The sequence below is a fragment of the Carcharhinus amblyrhynchos genome, chromosome 18, assembly GCF_965287045.1.
Source record: "Carcharhinus amblyrhynchos chromosome 18, sCarAmb.v2.hapA, whole genome shotgun sequence".
NCBI classification, from domain to species: Eukaryota; Metazoa; Chordata; class Chondrichthyes; order Carcharhiniformes; family Carcharhinidae; genus Carcharhinus; species Carcharhinus amblyrhynchos.
In genome coordinates this window covers 12,215,662-12,234,369 of record NC_137341.1, presented here as the reverse complement: position 1 = coordinate 12,234,369, position 18,708 = coordinate 12,215,662, and the positions used below count along the sequence as shown (strand labels likewise).

The window sequence follows — 18,708 nt, the reverse complement described above, 5'->3', positions numbered from 1 at the left end:
GTCCGTCATACCATAAAAAGGATAAAGAGGCATTGGACAGGTTGCACAGAAATTTCACACGGATAATTGCAGTCACGTGTGGGTTCATATTATCAGGAACTGATGGTCAATCTCTTCAAAAAAAAGGAAGGCCAGGGGTAACTTATTAATGGTCTTTAAAATTCGGACAGGTTTTGATAGAGTGGATAAAAAAGAATGCACCCTTTTGGGGTAAAAGCATAACTAAAGGCCATCAATACAAGATAGTCACCAGGAACTCCAATTGGGAATTCAAAAGAACCTTCTTTATCCAAAGAGTGTGAGAATGCGAAACTAGTTACAACAGGGAATGATTAAAGTGAATAGCATAGATACACTGACTGGAATTTTACCAGCTCGCTCACCATGGGAATCAGAGCAGGTGAGGAGCAAAGCGTGGGAAGGTCTGTTGACCTCTGGAAAGATTTTACAGTTTCGAGACGAGCGAGGTCATAAAATCCAGCCGACAGAACCCCTGCAGTGCAGAAAGAGGCCAGTCGGCCCATCAGGTGTGTATTTGCTCTCTGAAAGAGCACCTTACCCAGGCCCAAACCCCCTTTTCCACTTCCCCATCTCCGTAACTCTGCACATTTACCATGGCTAATCCATCAAACCTACACATCTTTGGACACTAGGGGCAATTTAACATGGCCAATCCACCTATCCTGCACATCTCTGGACTGTGGGAGGAAACCAAAACACCCGGAGCCATCAGACATGGGGAGAATGTGCCAACTCCACACAGAAAATCAACCAAGGCTGGAACCAAACCCAGGTCCCTGGCACTGCGAGGTAGCAGTGCTAACCACTGCAGCACCATGCTGTCCTTTTTAATGGGAAGTCAAACAACTGAGGAAGAAGGGAACAGATAAATAGATTAAATGAGAAATGATGAGAGGAGGCTTGAGTGGAACAGTATGGATTGATTGGACCGAATGGTCCATTTCTGTGCCATATATGCTATGTAAGGTTGAGTCTGAAAACAAACACTCTTGGTGGTGCAAGATGTGAGCAGATCCTGAGACAAGATATCATAGAAGGAAGATAGAAGAATGTAGTAAGTCAATCTTTGTAGGTCTAACGGAAGTTAACCACAAGGCTGAGAGAAGTTCAATGTGCAGACAAAACTAGATAAAATATGCAGGATTCATTGCAGACTATAGAACTGCATTTGCAAAGCACCTCTAAAAGATTTCAAAGCACTTTTCTGAAGTCTTATGCAAGGAAATTTGATGGAAGGCACCCAATTTAAGTTGTCTGACACCATCCAGAATAAAGAAGTTAATTTGATTCGTACCCCTGAACTTGAACTCAATATCCATGATCCGATTGTAACCACAATCTTGACTCAAGAACTGGCCAACGTGAGTTGGACAGCGCTTCCCAGCCCTACAAACTCTATCAATATGGACAAGAATAGTAATACATGTTAACACCATCATTTCCAAGTCAGATGCTTGAACATATTGCCAATCCTCATTGTCACTGAGTCAAAATGTTGGATCTCCTCCCTAATAATGGTGCAGTTGCTGCATCATCACCACAGGTGTCAAGCTGACTCAAGGAGAACATAAGCTTCTTAAGGCAGTGTGGGATGGGTTACGTTCCAAGAACAAATAAAAACTAAGGAGAGCAAGAAATAAGATATGATGGTTATTAAGTTCAACAGAAACAGCTTTTCTTTCGAAAAACATAGAAATTGGGAAAAAAAAGTACCAAAATAAAACAAAGAAATGGGTAGCAAGATTTTGTGGCAGGCAGTTTGAAAATTAACTGATGCTGGGTGTGATGTTCACTTTGATCTCCTTAATGTAACTTTTTGAGGAATGGACAATATACGGTGGGCAATTTGCTTTGGAATACTTTATTATCTTTTCCAAATTAAACTAAATTATATTGTTAGCTGACAGGAGACATTAAAAAGATATGTAACAAGAATTGAGCAGTTTGACCAATTAGGAAATGCTGATGTATTCAATTTCAAAGTCAAGGCTGAAGAAGAAATCCTGACTTGTAAGATTAATTATTTTTTATCTCCTGTCAAAGCAATCAGATTTTCGTCCAAAGCAATAAATACAGATGAGATGTAACAAGAAGTCAAAATAATAACAAAAGTTCAGAGTCAATGCAGCCCCACATAAGGCATTTAGCTCTGACATTTAGGTAAAGGTTAGCAATTTTACCCAAAATTATATTAGAAAAGAGCTCACAAACACTAATTATGATGTTATTTCAGGCTTGTTGAAAACAAGATTTATTTGACAGATTTTGAGAAACACAAATTTTAGAGACGCAGTCACCACTTGCATCTCCGACATCCAGTGCATGTCACCTGAGTCACTGGTCATCATAATTATTGATCATGTTATCACAGGACAAGAGATAAATGATTGATTGGTGAATATCGCGTTCACTTATCTTCAAAACTTGTCTAATTTGCAGTGGGAGGAGGAGGATCCAGTGGTCATGGTCCACATAGGTATGAACGACATATACAGAACTAGGAAAGAGGTTCGTCTGAGGGAGTATGAGTAGCTAGGGACTAAATTAAAAAGCAAAAGCTCAAAGATACTAATCGCTGGATTACTACCAGATTCACAGGCAAATTGGCATAGGATAAATCAGATTGTACAGTCCAATTCATAAGAACATAAGAAATAGGAGCAGGAGTAGGCCATCTAGCCCTTTGAGCCTGCCCCGCCATTCAATAAGATCATGGCCGATCTGTCGTGGCTCAGTTCCACTTTCCCGCCCTCTCCCCATAACCCTTAATCCCCTTGCCTATCAAAAACCTATCTACCCGCGTCTTAAATATATTGAGCGAGGCAGCCTCCACCACTTCAACGGGCAGAGAATTCCAGAGATTCACCACCCTTTGAGTGAAGAAGTTCCTCCTCAACTCCGTTCTAAACTGCCCCCACCTTATCTTGAGGCTGTGCCCTCGAGTCCTACTGTCCTTTCTGGGCGGGAAGAGCCTCTCCACCTCTATCCTATCCATCCCATTCATCATCTTATATGTCTCAATGAGATCTCCCCTCATTCTTCAAAACTCTAACGAGTACAATTCATGGCTCAAAGAATGATGTTGGAAAAATGGAAATTGTACCGTTAGAATGGTCTTCAACTGAACTGTGGGCCACGAGTGCTCTAGTGAGTCATATAACTCAGGTAGTTGAGGTTCAAATTAAAATAGTGAGGCAAGAGATCAACTTTGGGAATGAGAGATAAATTAAAGAGGACACAAAGTAAAAGAGCAAGATAGGAATAACGAAAATGACGATCAGAGGATGGAAAAAAGGGCACAGGATGTACCTAAGAGTGCACCAGCAGATAAGGCTAGTGGTTTAAAAAAAAGAAAAATGACAGAACTAAGGGCTCAGTAACTGAAGTCATGTAGCATTTGTAACAGAAACAGATGAATTCGCACCACAAATAGAAATAAATATGTGATCTGATAGCCATTAAAGAGACTTGGCTACAGAATGACAAAGATTAGGACCTGAATATTCATGGCATTTTGGAAGGACAGGAAGGTAGGAAAAAGTGGAGAGATAGCTCTGTTAATTAACAATGACATTGATACAATAAAGACAGATGACTTTAGCTCAGGAAATCACAATGTAGAATCAGATTGGATCGAGATGAAAAATAGTAACAGTCAGAAATCACTGGTGTGGTTTTATAAGTCTCCCAATAGTAATCACACTCCAGAATAGAGCATATAGGAAGAAATGATAAAGGCTTGTGATTAAGGTACAGGATGATATTGCTATAATGATTTCAATCTACATATAGAGTGGATAAATCAGAATGGCAGAGGTAGCCTGGATGATGAGTTCATAGTGATTTTGGGACAGTTTCTTCGAGCAGCATGTCTTCGTAGCAGGAACCAGAGAGAAGGTGATACAAGATATGGTAATACGCAATGAGACAGGATTAATCAGTGGCATCCCTAGGTAGCAGTGATCATAACATGATTGAATTTCACATTCAATTTGAGGAGGAGAGTGGATCAAAGACTAGTGCTTTAAACTGAAATAAGGGTAATTAAGAGGGTATGAATATAGAGCTGGTGAGAGTGAACTGGGAAATTAGGTTCGGGGATAAGTCAGTGGAAGGCATTTAAAAAATGTTTCAGGATGCTCAGCAAAATTTCATTCCAGTGAGAAATAAAGACTGGAGGGGAAGGATGCATTATCCATGGCTAGCTAAGGGGATCAAAGACAGCATCAAATTGAATGAAATGTGTAATTCTGCAAAGACGAATGGCAGGTCACAAGATTAGCCAAGATATAAAGAACAGCAAACAATGATAGGAAGATTAATAAAGAGGAGAAATTAGAGCATGAAAGAAAGGTGGGTAGAACCAAAACACAGTAAGAGTTTCTGCAGATATTTGAAGGAGAACAGAAGTGTTGGTCCTCTGGAGTGAGAATGGGGAATTGATAATGGAAAATAAAGAAATAGTGGATGTATTGAACAAATATTTTGTATCTGTCTTCACTGCAGAGGATGCAAATAACATCCCAAAAATAATTATAAATCAGGAGGTGAAAGGATACTGAGAAAATTATTAGAATTAAAAATTAATAAACATCCAGGTCCTGATGGCCTTCATCCTATCTAAAAAGAAGTGGCTGTTGAGATAGTAGGTGCACTGCTTTTAATCTTCCAAAATTCCTTAGCTTCTGGAAAGGTCCCATCAGATTGGAAAATAGTGAATGCAGCTCTTCTATTAAAGAAGGGAAGGAGGCAGAAAGCAGGAAACTATAGGCCAGTTTGCTTAACATCTGTTCTTGGGAAATTGCTGGAATCGATTATTAAGGAGGTTATAGTGGGGCACTTAAAAACTCTAAAAGCAATCAAGCAAAGTCAACATGGTTTTGTGGAAGGGAAATCACATTTGACTAATTTATTGGAGCTCTTTGAGAAAATAAGAAGCAAAGGGGAACCCATGGATGTGCTGTCCTAAGATTTTCAGAAGACATTTGATAAAGTGCCACATCAAAGGTTACTACATAAAATAAAAGCTTGTAGTGTAAAGCGTAACATATTAGCATGAGTAGGGGATGAATTAGCTAACAGAATGCAGAGTCAGAATAAATAAGTATTTTCCTGGTTGGTAAGATGTGACGAATGGAGTGCCACAGGGATCAGTGCTGAGGCCTCAACTATTTAAAATTTATATCAGTGTTAGATGAAGGGACTGAAGGCATGGTTGCTAAATCTGCTCATGTCACAAAGAATGGTAGGAAAGTAAATAGTTAAGAGGACACAAGATAGTTTAACTGAGCGGGCAAGAATTTGGCTGATAGAATATGAGAAACTTGGAACTTGTCCACTTGGCAGCAAGAATAGAAAAGCAGCATATTGTTAAAATTGAGAGACTCAGGTACAAAAGAATCTGGGTATCCTGGTACACGAATCAGGAAAAGTTAGTGTGCAGGTATAGCAAATAATTAGGAAGGCAAACGGAATGCTGTCATTTCTTGCAAGGGAATGGAAGTAGTGGTGCTTCGCTACAGTTGAACAGGGCATTGGTGAGGCCACTTCGAGAGTACTGCGTCCAGTTTTGGTCTCCTTATTCAAGAAAAGATATCAATATGTCAGAAGCAGTTCAGAGAAGATTCATCCGACTGAAAAAAGGTGTGGGGGAGATGGTGCTATATCTATTGGGAAGATTGAGGTGATCTTATTGAAACACAAGAACCTGAAAAGGATGAATGCTGAACAGATTTTTCCCTTGAGGAGAGATAGAACTAGGGGACACCAGTTAAAATAAGGGGTCTCCCATTTAAGATAAGGATGAAAAGAATTTTTTATTCTCAAAGGATCTTGAATTTTTGGAACTCCCTCTTCCCCAGAGAATAGTGGAGATAGGTAGATAAATTTTTCACTAACAAGAGAGTCAAAGGTTATCAAGGCAAAAAGAGTTGAGGCCCCAGAGAAATCTGCGACGATCTTGTTGAATGGTGGAGCATGCATGAGGGGCCCAACGGCCTCCTCCTTCCAAGTCATATGTTTCTATGATTGGTATATATTCTGTTGTGTAAAAAGAATACCACGAACTTTAAAACTCTGCTGATTAGACATTTTACTTATATGCATTCTTGTCACCAGAAAAAAACCAATCCAACACCAAATTGAACAGTAATGACCGTGTTTGCTTTACCATTAGTGTTTGCCTGGTTTGCGGTAATTTTCGATAAACACAACATAAACAAAGTATCGTAATGAAAGTAGAAATTGCTGGAAAATCTAAGCAAGCAGGGTCTGAAAGAATCTGTGGAGTGGGAACAGAGCCAACATAAGCATTATTTCAGATTCTCCTTGTACACCTATGACCGTCTGGCCAAATTCCCCTCCAACTCGATTTTCAAGTTTGCTGATGTTACCACCGTCATGGATTGGATCTTAAGCAATGACGAGACAGAGTACAGGAATGGGGTCAATAGTGTGGTGAACTGGTGCGAAGACAGTGACCTCTCCCTCAATGTCAACAAAATGAAGGAGATTGTCATTGACTTCAGAAAGCATAGTGGAGAATATGCCCCCATCTACAAAAATGGGGACGAAGTAGAAATAGTCGTGTGCTTCAAGTTTTTAGTTCTCCAGATCACCAACCTGTCCTGGTCCCCCATGCCACCAACGCCTCTACTTTCTCAGAAGATTAAGGAAATTTGGCACGTCCACCAAGACACTCACTAATTTTTACAGATGCACCATAGAAAGAATTCTTTCTGGCTGTATCACAGCTTGGTATGGCTCCTGCTCTGCCCAAGACCGCAAGAAACTACAAAGGATCATGAATGAAGCACAGTTCACCATGCAAACCAGCCTCCTATCCATTGACTTGGTCTACACTTGCTGCTGCCGCCTCGGAAAAGCAGCCAGCATAATCAAGGACTCCGGACGTACTTTCTTCCATCAGGAAAAAGGTACAGAAGTCTGAGATCATGTACTAACCAACTCAAGAACAGCTTCTTCCCTGCTGCCATCAGACTTCTGAACGGACCTACGTCACACAAAGTTGATCTTTCTCTCCATCCTAGCAATGACTTTCACACTACATGCTGCACTCTCTCATTTCCTTCCCTACGAACAGTATGCTTTGTCTGTACGGCATACAAGAAATAATACTTCTCACAATATACATGTGACAGTAATAAATTTATAAAAATCGATTCCAACATCTGCAAATTTTGCCTCGAGTGGGGGATTATACTTGAAATCTCATTGTGTATCCTCTCTCTTCCTTCCCTATAGTTTGTCTGTATAGCAGGCAAGAAACAATACTTTTCACTGTACGCTAATACATGTGACAATAATAAATCAAACCAAAACATTAGACAGGCTGAAAGAGCCAGGTTTACTACTCGAGGGGGTCCAAAATTGATGTGTTGTTAAGTGTACCAAAATCCCGTTTCACACGCACAGGAGGTTTAAAGCCACTGTAACCAGGCCACCGGTATGCCCATTCTAAATGAATGAGGCCCCTCTCAGTCAGATGGACATTTCCCATCAATGGCTGAGTGGGGCAGGAAGCGACCCGCGCGCATGCGCCGCTCGCTGGCTCAGGATCTCCTTGTCTGGACCGAGGGAGAAGCCGCCGTCGCCGCCGGTACCGAGCCGCCCGCCCTGACGAAACAACCTGGCTGCTGCTTCCAGAAACTTCTCCACCTCCACCCCCGGCTGTCTTTCCCACCACCACCGACAGGTCAGCCACCAAAATCACCTCAAACATTTACACCCCCCAAACTGAACTTCTCTTACCTGTCAGCCGGATTTTAATGCTTGACCCGTTCCGTCGAGCTCCGGGATTCGACATTACTTGGAAAAAAAATCCCCCTGTCTCTTCCCCCTGCGGGTCGGTCCGTTCCTGTTCACCGATAGTAAAATATGTATGTAGGGAGAGTTGGATTTCTTTCCTTTTTCTCTTTGGGAAGTAAGCGATTTATAGAACGGGGTTTGAAAACACTCCGCGGGGCCCCGACGACAACATCCAGCGCTCGCACGAGACACAACTGACGGTGGCTGCAGCGCGCGCACCCGCCCAGTGCCGCGGCGGCGCGCAAACGTCACGGCGCAGTACGCGCACGATTGCGTGGAGGAACGGGCGCGCGTTTGCGTCACGGCGCGGTGCGTACGCGTGCGCGCAGAGGGACGGGTACGCGCTTGAGTCACGGAGCAGTGCATGTGCGTGTTGACGGCACGGCGCCGTGCGTACGCGCCCATCCTCGTGTGACCCGGATGGGGCTGCATCATCATGGCCTTTTACCTGAAGGCTGGAAGAGCAACACATTTACCAATTACTCTTGGCAGTGCCCACTTTTCGAAACAGGACCCGGTTAGTCTTCACTCAAAGGGTGGTGAATCTCTGGAATTCTCTGCCCGTTGAGGTGGTGGAGGCTGCCTCGCTAAATATTTTTAAGACGCGGGTTGATGGGTTTTTGATAAGCGAGGGGATTAAGGGTTATGGGGAGAGGGCGGGAATGTGGAACTGAGCCACGACAGATCAGCCATGATCTTATTGAATGGCGGGGCAGGCTGGAAGGGCCAGATAGCCTACTCCTGCTCCTATTTCTTATGTTCTTATGTTAGCCTGCATGTATTTTTTGCCAGGGCATCACAGTGTACTTTGCTGTATTGGAGAGATCAGGCCTAGGGTGAGTGATTGCTTTGCTGAGTACTTTCAGTCCATACACAATCAGGACCTGGTTGCTTGCCATTTTAACATACAATAGTGTTCCCACGTCCATATCTGTGTTTTTGGCCTGCTGCAATGGTCCAGTGAAGCTCAATGCAAACTGTCATGATAACATCTCATCTGGCTCGGCACGTTACAACCTTCTGGGCTGACTATTGAATTCAATTTCAGATGACTAGCTCTACCCCACCTTGACCCCTTTGTTTTCATTTCATTTTTAACTATTCTCTACCTTTTACTTCATCATCTTGAATTTTCTTCCCTGCCACTCGTTTCCCCTATTTTATCCCATTTCCTTACCTTTTCTCCCACTTTTTCTCTCAATTTTACTTCTCGCCCCATGTTTTCATGTGTCACAGCTTACCCTCTTGATTTCAGCGTCTCTGCCATTTGGCTATTCACACCTTTTATTCTCTCCATGAACTGCCATTAACAGCTTTTCCCCTTGTTCATGGGGCTGTGACTCATCTTTCATTCCCTTCCCCTGTGGTATAAATATGTCCCACTTTCTCTGTCTTTTAGCTTTGACAGAGAGTCATCTGGACTTGAAATGTCAGCTCAGTTAGCTGCTGCCAGACATGTTGTGATTTTCCAGCATTTTCTTTTTTGGTTTCAGTTGCCAACATCAGCAGTAATTTGCTTTTACCACAGTGGCTAGTCCTGCTACCTCACAGCGACAGGGACCTAGGTTCAATCTGAAGGTTGAGTGACTACACCTTCTCCCATGGCTGCATGGGTTTCCTCCATGGGCTCCTGTTTCCTTCCACAGTCCAAAAAAAAATGCTGGTTAGGTGTATTAGCCATACTAAATTTTCCTTCAGCTGGAATGTTGTAACCAGGGAATTTCATTGTGGTGTTACTGTAAGCCTACTTCTGACATTAATAAACTTTACCACTTTCCTAATGAATCATTGAGAGTTGCCTGAAGTTGTAAAAGGTACTGCATAAATGCAAATTTTTCTTACATTCATTGGATATGGGTGGTGCTGGCTGACCAGTATTTACTTCTCATTTCCAGTTGCCCTTCACCTGAGTGCTTGTTGTGTTATTACAAGGGCAGTTGAAAGTTAACCATATTGCAGTGCGTTAGGAGTGACATGTGATTGCATTTATGATTGTCACATGTATTGGGATACAGTGAAAAGTTTTGATGTTTGTACACTATACACATAAAGCGTATCACTGAGTAATTAGGGGAGAAGGAAAGGAGAGGGTGCAAAATGTAGTGTTACAGTTGGAGCTAGGGTGCAGAGAAAGATCCACTTAATATAAGGTAGGTCTATTTAAATGTCTGATAGCAGCAGGGAAGAAGCTGTTTCTTGAATCAACCTTTTATATAAAAAAAAGTTAAGGGCAGAGACCAAAATTTCTCTATAAAAAGCATGGGAGCTGGCTCACGTATTTGAATATGCAGAACAGCATGTCAGTGAATGAGAGCAGCACGATGGCTTAGTGTTGGCACTGCTGCCTCACAGCGTCAAGGACTCAGGTTCAATTCCAGCCTTGGGGGATGGTGTGGAGTTTATACATGTTGGTGTGGCTTTCCTCTGGGTGGTATGGTTTCCTCCCACAGTCTAAATATGTGCAGGTTAAGTGGATTGGCCATAGTAAATCTGTGAGGCTAGAGGAGGCAGCGAGGTTCCGTGACTAAGATTAGTCTGACAGACAACACAGTGTTGAAGGGTCAAATGGTCTCTTCTGCACTGTTGGGATTTTATGAATTGCAAGGCATGGCAAATGAAGGAAGCTGGGACAGGAAATGACTATTATGAAGGCCAACCCACGCACAGGTCCTGGCGAGTCCAATAAAAGGGAGACAGAATCGAAGGTGGAAGCTTGTCATCAGTGTGAAGGAGGACACGCCCAGGAAGCGTGCCAACGTAAAAATTATCTGTGTGTCAGATACAACAAAAAGCACAGTTGCCTGTTTTACGAATTAAGAGTCATCAAACTTGTTCAATGAGATGTGATTAGTTGAAGCAGATGAATTGATTAGAGATATTAAATCAGCAAGATGGAGTGTTTCAGGAATTGTTATATAAATAGTCCAAGCTCTTCAACAATTAATTAGGATGGAAAAGGAAAGCAACAATATATTTGAATGCAGAGGCTACACCATTTTTCAGGGTTCATGGTGTGCCGTAGGTTCTTCATGACGTTGAAGTTAAACTCAATAGACTGGAAGATTTAGCCATCATAAACCACGTTCAACTTTCAGAATGGACCACATCCATAGTCCCTATCCTAAAATCGGATCAAACTATAAGAATTTGTGGGAACTATAAATTGACAGTTAATATAGGAACTGAAGCCAAACAGATACCTTATTTGTAAAAGTGAAGACCTCTACGCCAAACCAACTGGAGGTTTAAAATACTCAGTTAGACCTCAGTCATGCTTGAATGAAGAGTCTCAGATTGGTAACCATCAACAGGATTTATACCAATATACACGCCTGCCTTTTGGAGTCTAATCAGCCTGTACCATTTTTCAATGTACAATAAAAAAATCTGTTACAATGCATTCCAAGTAGTGCTTTATCTGGATAACTTCATAATTACAAGAGCCTCACCAGAAGCATGGGGCAAACGTGGAGGAAGTTTTGAAGCAATTTCAAGAAGCATGGGTTAGGTTTAAACAGGAGGCCGTTAAAGCAAACAAAAAAAGGTACCTATTTCAATTTTAGGGTAGATACAAAAGGTTTGCACCCTTTGGAAGTCAAAATATAAACCATGAAAGAGGTTCCATAGCCAACAAATGTATCTGAGAAGCACAAAAAGGGAGTGGACAGAAAGAGACTCCGTATTGTCAAAGGTTAAAAAATAGTTATGCAAGGGTGGAGAAATTACAAGCCAAGAGATTGTCCATCTGGTGGCCAGGCCTTGATGTAGAGAAAGAGAGCATGGTTCATCAATGCCCCAGTTATCAAGTTCAACAAACCTTGCTACCACTGGCTAATCCACACCCTTGGGAGTGGCCAAGGTGCTGCTGGGTAAGAATGCATATCAACTTTGCAGGATCATTTATGAACCATACATTTCTGATTGTAGTGGACCCACAAAGTGGCCGGGTATCCATCTGAAATCCATGACAGCCCCTGCCACCATTGATAAACGGAGACAAATCTTTGCCATTTATCCCAGAGGTTTTAGTATCAGACAAATGGTATATCTTTCATAGTGGATGACTATCGGAAATTTGTCAAATCAAATAGTATTTGCCATGTTAGGTGAGCACTTGACCACCTAGCATCAAACAGGTTAGTGAATGTGGCTTGCAAACTTTTAGGGCCTCACTGAAAAAAAAACAGTAAATCGATTTCTAGCTTTATGGATTGTCAGCGCTTCACACCAAATGTGACCACAGAGGTCACACCAAACAAGCTGCTAATGCAATGTCGGTTAAGGACACCTTTGGATATGATATTCCCATATTTATCAATGATGATGGAGGCAAGGTAAGCGCAGCCTCTCAAAGATAATGATGACTCAAGGAAGGGCAACAAAGTTTTCCATCATCGAAATTTAGTCACGGTCTGAAATTTTGCAGCAGGTCCAGCACGTGTGGCTGGTAGAAATCGGAAAAAGACCAGTCACCCATATGGTAGAGATGCAAGAATATCACATCAAGAAACATGTGGATCATGTGAGGAGGAAAGTGATACCTGATACAAGGGATCAACAGGTGACTCCAGCAGTACAGGTAGACCCACCTGGACTGGGAGTGGGGATCCCAGCCGTAAATGTGGAACCACAACAGCCAGTCATTTCAGTAACGAAGAATACAACAGCGACCAAAAACGATCTAGACCTTAGATTGCCAGTTTGTCAATCACCCTAGCCTGGCCTGACCTGATTCTTCATATCCAGACAAACCTCGATCAGAGTTGAGATATTCCACAAGAGTTCAAAAATCAGACTGACTGAACTTAGGCCAAGCTGTCATGAGGGTTTTCCTCCTGATTTTTTTTTGCAATATTTTTTGTTTGTGTTAATTTTTTTTTAAATTTCTCCTTCAGTGACTTCAGGATTTAGGATGGGAGAGAAGGAGTGTGGTAATGTGACCCCTTTCCAGGCACAGTGGTTAGCACTGCTGCCTCACAGCACTAGGCACCCAAGTTCAATTCCTGGCTTAGGTCACTATCTGTGTGGCGTTCACACATTCTCCCTGTGACTCTGTGGGTTTCCTCCCACAGTTTGCAAGATGTGCCGGTTCGATGCATTTACCTGAACAGGCAGCAGAGTGTGGCAATGAGGGGAATTTCACTAACTTAATTGCAGTGTTAATGTAAGCCTTACTTGTGACTAATAAATAAAAAAAAACTTCCCTCAAGACCATGTGGTCAGGCCAGACCTTATAGAGTGTTGAGGTGGGAAGCTGAGCTTATCAAGTGCCAAGGTGCGTATGCCAGGTTGGGAAGGAGCCTTGAGTTAATTGTTGCTTTGACAATAAAGCCTTTTTGTTCTGAAGCCTCATTAAGTCCTCAGTTTATTTCAATACGCGGGAAATGCTTACTGCCATCAGATAGAGCAGACAGGGTTCAGTTTAATATCTTATCTAAAAGACAACATAGCACGCCCTTGGCGTTGCACCGGAATACCACATGGGTTTTGTGTTCAAGAACATTTGTGGTTTAAATTAGGGGGAGATTCTAATCTTCGCATGAAGAAGTGAAGCTGTCAGAGTTCAGCTGTGGGCTGGATCCCACGGCTTCAGGAAAGCCATATGGAAAGGGCTTGCCAAATCAGGCAAACAAAACCTTGAACACTGTGGAATTCTCTCATGTCGATAGGATTCTCCATATGCCAAAAAGCTGCCTGAATTACTTCTGCCATCTTCAAACATTTGATAGTCCTGACCGTTTTGGGGTGATATTCTTTTTAAACTTGACTAATCAACATTGACCATTCTCACTCTGAAGTGACATGGAAAGTGATTCACATGCCCATGCCTAAATATAAATTAACTGGGACAAGTTATCTACAATGAAATTGGCAAGGTGGATAGATTTTCAATTGAAAAAATTCCAGAGGCTGAACACATGACACATTAATCAGTATAACCCAAGCCTGGTCCAAAACGATACCACAAACAATTTATTGTGTCGTACATATCAAGATCAGAGAATATTTAAATAGAAGGCTATGTAATTAAATTCAGTGATTAGTCCTGTCCTTGCCTTATGACTCAGCACAGATCAGAGAAGGCAGTGGAGAGAGTGTACAAACGAGACTTACCAGAAATGCATCAGGGACAGAGTGGCACAGCAACACAGTGATTAGCATTGCTGTCTCATAGCACTAGGGACCTGAGTTTAATTCCAGCCTCGGTTCACTGTGTGGAGTTTGCACATTCTCCTTGTGTCTGCATGGGTTCTGAGTGCTCTGGTTTCCTCAGTCCAAAAGGTAGCTGCGTGTTAGGTGGATTGGCCATGCTAAATTACCCCTTCATGTCTGAAATGAGCAGGGTAAATACAGGGGTTATGGAAATAGGGCCTGGGTGAAATTGTGATCAGTGCAGGCTTGATGGGCCAAATGGCTTCCTTCTACACTGTCGGGATTCAATGATTCCGTGATATGAGACTGCAGTGGAGAAAAGGAGAAGTTGGGTTTATTCTCATTAAGCTGAGAATTTAAAAATTTTGGACAGGTTGTCAAAACCCCTTATGATTTTGAGTAAGGCAATGAGGAGAAATTATTTCTACCGTTAGAAAGGTCAATCAGAAGAGCACAGATTTAAGGACAAAAAAGAACCAGCAGCAACATGATGAAAAAAAAAACTTCCATGCAGTGAGTTGCTATGGTCTGCATTGCACTGCCTGAAGGGGTGATGGAAGAAAATTCAATAGGGAGGCTGATGTGTGTGAAATGGAAAACAAAATTGCAGAACAGAGCAAGGAGAGGAAATCTACAAGGATTGCTATTCCCAACTGCTGATCAGTGACCCCTGCTGGACAAATAGTGTTGTCACAAATGATTAAAGAGTTTGACTGTAATGTCTTTATGATTTGGGATTTTTTTTAAACTGTAGATTGGTAGCAAAAAGATAATACCACAAGCACAGTTGAGTCTCCAATGAGCTTTGAGTGGTGTAAATGGCATAACCGTTCACAAGACTAACAGTTGCCTTTTCATTTGTGTAAACCACAAGAGATACCAATCATATTTTCCTGTCTGCTCCAAAAGGCACTAAATATCACGCTGTCATGTCATTGATTCAGGCTAAATTTTGCACAAGTTTAATTAAACAAATGTACAAAGTCAGAGTGATATAAAGATTCAGAATGCAAAGACTAAATCAGTCTACAGGTTTTAAAATATCACCTTCAGATCATTTTTTTTTGGCAGATTTGAGTAATAGTTTAAGTAGTCTTTCATATCAATCTCAATACAATGTACCCAAGTGTGGTGACATTCCTACTCATGACATAGAACCAAAGTGCTTGTTAAAGAGATTGAAACAGAATCGAAAGCTGACTTTGCAGTTTGGTGCTAAAGCAAGGGCAAGTAACAAAAGGCAGTGATTTTATGCCAATGGAAACTTTTAATATCACTAATGTAATCTCCCTTTCAAGATGAACCCATCACAATGGGTCAAATTAATTTCCATGAATTTACCTGCTCCTATTAGTTGGCAAACCCATATACTTTCAACACTTTTCAGATTGCTAAAAATATGATGCAGGTTAATAAGACCATTAAAAAAATGCAAACACAGCACTGGAGTTTATTACCTGAAGGACAGAACTAAAAAGCAGAGAAGTTACATTAAATCTTTAAGAGAACCTTCATCAGACCACACTCGGGAGTACTCTGAACAGACCTGGTGTTATAAAAAGGGATATCAAAGCACCAGAAAAGATTTATAGAATGATACCAGATTTGAGAAGCTACACCCATGAGCAAAAATTGAAATGGCTTTTTTTTCCCCCTCTAGAAAATTCAATTTCACTTCATTGTCTGTATGGGAATTTGTTTTGGGTACATTGCTCGCACAATAAGAATTACATATAAATGAGAAATAGTAAACATTGAAAATTAAACTATCATGGAGATTTAACTTTACGTATTTTAAAAACTAGCCAATGCATTAAAATAATCGATGAGTCCACCTGGAGTGCATTTCCTCGTCCGTACGTTAAAATCCTGCTCAAAATTCTTAGAACGAAGGGCGTAATTAAATTCAGGAACTAACTTCATTCTGCATTCGAGGATCCCTGAATGCATCCAACAGTAATACTGATACTAAGGGTGATTCTCATTGTTCATGATGCTGTTTGACCATAAGATCACAAGATGTGAGAGCTCAAGTAGGCCCTTCAGCCCATTGAGTCTGCCCCACCATTCAATGAGATCAAGACTAATCTGAAATGATAACCCACAACTCCATTTTCCTGCCTTACCCTCATAACCATTGATGCACTTATGGATTAAAAACGTGTATCTCAGTTTTGAACAGACTTAACCACCAAATCTCTGCAGCCTTCTGCAACGAAGAATTCCACAGACTCACTTTCCCCGAGAGAAGAAAATCCTCCTCAGCTCCATTTTAAACGGTGACCACTTACTCAGTGTATGCCCTCTGGTCCAAGTCTCTCCCACAAGGGGAAAAACAACCTCTCAACACCTAGCCTGTCAAGCCCCAAGAATCCTACATATCTCAATAAGCTCCCTTCTCATTCTTCTCATCTCCAGTGAATATAATGAAATCCATGTATATTACATCTACTGGTTCCTCTTTATCTTTCCTGCTCGTTACCACCTCAAAGACTTGTAATAAATTTGTCAGGCATGATTTTCCCTTCATGAAGTTATGCTGACTCTGCTTGATATTATGTACTTCTAAATGCTCTGCTATTATATCTTTTTCCCATTGACAGATGTTAAGCTAACTGCCCATAGCTGCCTTTATTTTGGTCACCCTTCCTTTTTGATGAACGATGTTACCTGAGCAGCTTTCCAATCGTCTGGGACTTGCCCAGAATGTAAGGATTCTTGCAAGATTACTACCAGTGCATCCACTATATCTGTAACTACTTCCTTTAGTAACCCAACACACAACCCTCATTCCTTTGTAATACTTTCTGATCCAAGTTTCTCACTCTCAAACCGAATGCTAAATTCTACCACATTATGGTCACGTTTCATCAAAATTCTTTGAGAGGAAACAACTGAGGGGGGTGGTCCAATAGGGGTCTTCGTGATAATGAATGAGTTTGATAGGGTAGAAACAGAGAAAACATGCACGCTTGAAAGTCAGCCCACAACCATTAAAAATAAAAACAAATCCTAAACAAATTCAAAAGAAAATATATTACACAGAGTGGTTAGAATGCAGAACCCACTAAAAACTCAGTTAAAGGCAAACAACATGGATGTTTTCTTTTCCTCTTTGTAGAATCCTGATAGTACAGGAGGCGGCCTTTGGACCATCACGTCTGCACTGACTCTCCAGCAGACCACCCCTGCAACACCATGTGTTTACCTGACTAATCCCCCAAATCGAGACATGTTGGGACACTAAGAGCAATTTAGCATGGCCAATCCACATAAACTGCACATTTTTGGACTGTGGGAGGAAACTGGAGCATCCAGAGGCAACATAAGCAGACTTGGGGAGAACATGCAAACTCCACACAGTCACCCAAGGCCAGAATTGAACTTGGGTCACTGGCACTGATGTAGCAGTACTAACCACTCTGCCACTTCAAGGCAAAATTAGACAAACATGAGGAAGAAAGGAATACAGGATTATATTGATGGGGTTAGTTGAAGGACGGGGGAAAGAGTAGAATTGTGTGGAGCATAAGCACCAGCCTAGACAAGTTGGCCTGAATTCCGTACACAGTTAACACTGCATAGTACATTGAAGGGGACTGACAGACACCAAAGAGTACAAAGAATTTACCACACGGTACTTGGTTCATACTGAGTATTTATGCCCCTCACGAACCTTTTCCCAACTTTCTTCATCAATTAACATGACCTCTTCCTTTGTCCACGATGTATTTACCTAGCTTTCTTTTAAACGCATCTGCTGGCCACTTGAACTACTCCTTATGATGGTGAGTCCCACATTCTAGCTACAAGTTAGGGGCATTTACTTTCCTATTGGACCATTGGAACTGGATCGAGATGTATATGTAGTCATGGTACAGTGTATCATAGGTTAAAGGCTTCTTAAACAAGTGCACATTGATGGGGGTGGGTGATGTAGCGGCATTCTCACTGGGATCCAGATTCAAATCCCACCATGGCAGATGGTAAATTTGAATTCAGTAAAAATCTGGAATTAAAAGTCTAACGCTGACCATGAAAATGATTGTCATAAAAACCCATCTCATTCACCAGTGCCTTTGGACATTAGGATGCTAAATAAATTTGAATTCATATGTCTTCAGGAGGGAACCAAAAAATATAGGCAAGAGGAATGACAGTATTGGCAGAGGGAGGAATACATGTTGTGGAGAGGCATCTTTACACAAAAAGATTCAGGGAGACAAGGAACAGAATGGTTTTCCAGGATATTTGAATTACTCGCTCTGGCCTACGTGTGACTCCAGACTCTCAGCAATGTGGTTGATCCTTAAATGCCCTCTAAAATGGCCTTGTAAGAGCAATTAGGGACAGGAAATAAATGCTGGTCCAACCAACTACACCCCTCAAATGAGTTTAAAAATTTTGTTATCCAGCATTGATACAAATACTGGGAAAATTTGTACCAGTTGGTGGTGAGGTTCAGAGGTCATTATTCAGTGACCTGAATGAGAAGCAACTTCAAGATCTCCAGAACAAACAACTGAAGAAAATACAGACACATCAGGAGAGTTGCATTGTAAGGCTATTCTGCTGACAGAGTGACAAAGATATCCCTGCTCAGAAGCTATTTTGCTCTCATTGTCAAAGTCATAGAATCATAAATTCCCTATGGTGCAGGAAGTCGCCATTTAGCCCATCGAGCCTGCACCCACCATAATCTTAACC

General features: G+C 41.6%; 1 protein-coding gene across 2 annotated transcripts in view; it reads right to left on the bottom strand.

Annotated features, from left to right (window-relative positions):
• Positions 1-8,074, bottom strand: part of smurf1 (SMAD specific E3 ubiquitin protein ligase 1) — a 140,858-nt gene extending 132,784 nt beyond the window's left edge. For both annotated transcript variants that reach the window (XM_080206387.1, XM_080206388.1), the window contains exon 1: positions 7,792-8,074. In XM_080206387.1, coding sequence (XP_080062513.1) covers positions 7,792-7,846 — 55 coding nt within the window. In that variant the 5' untranslated portion in view covers positions 7,847-8,074. The remainder of the gene's footprint in view (positions 1-7,791) is intronic.
• Positions 8,075-18,708: the final 10,634 nt, after the last annotated feature.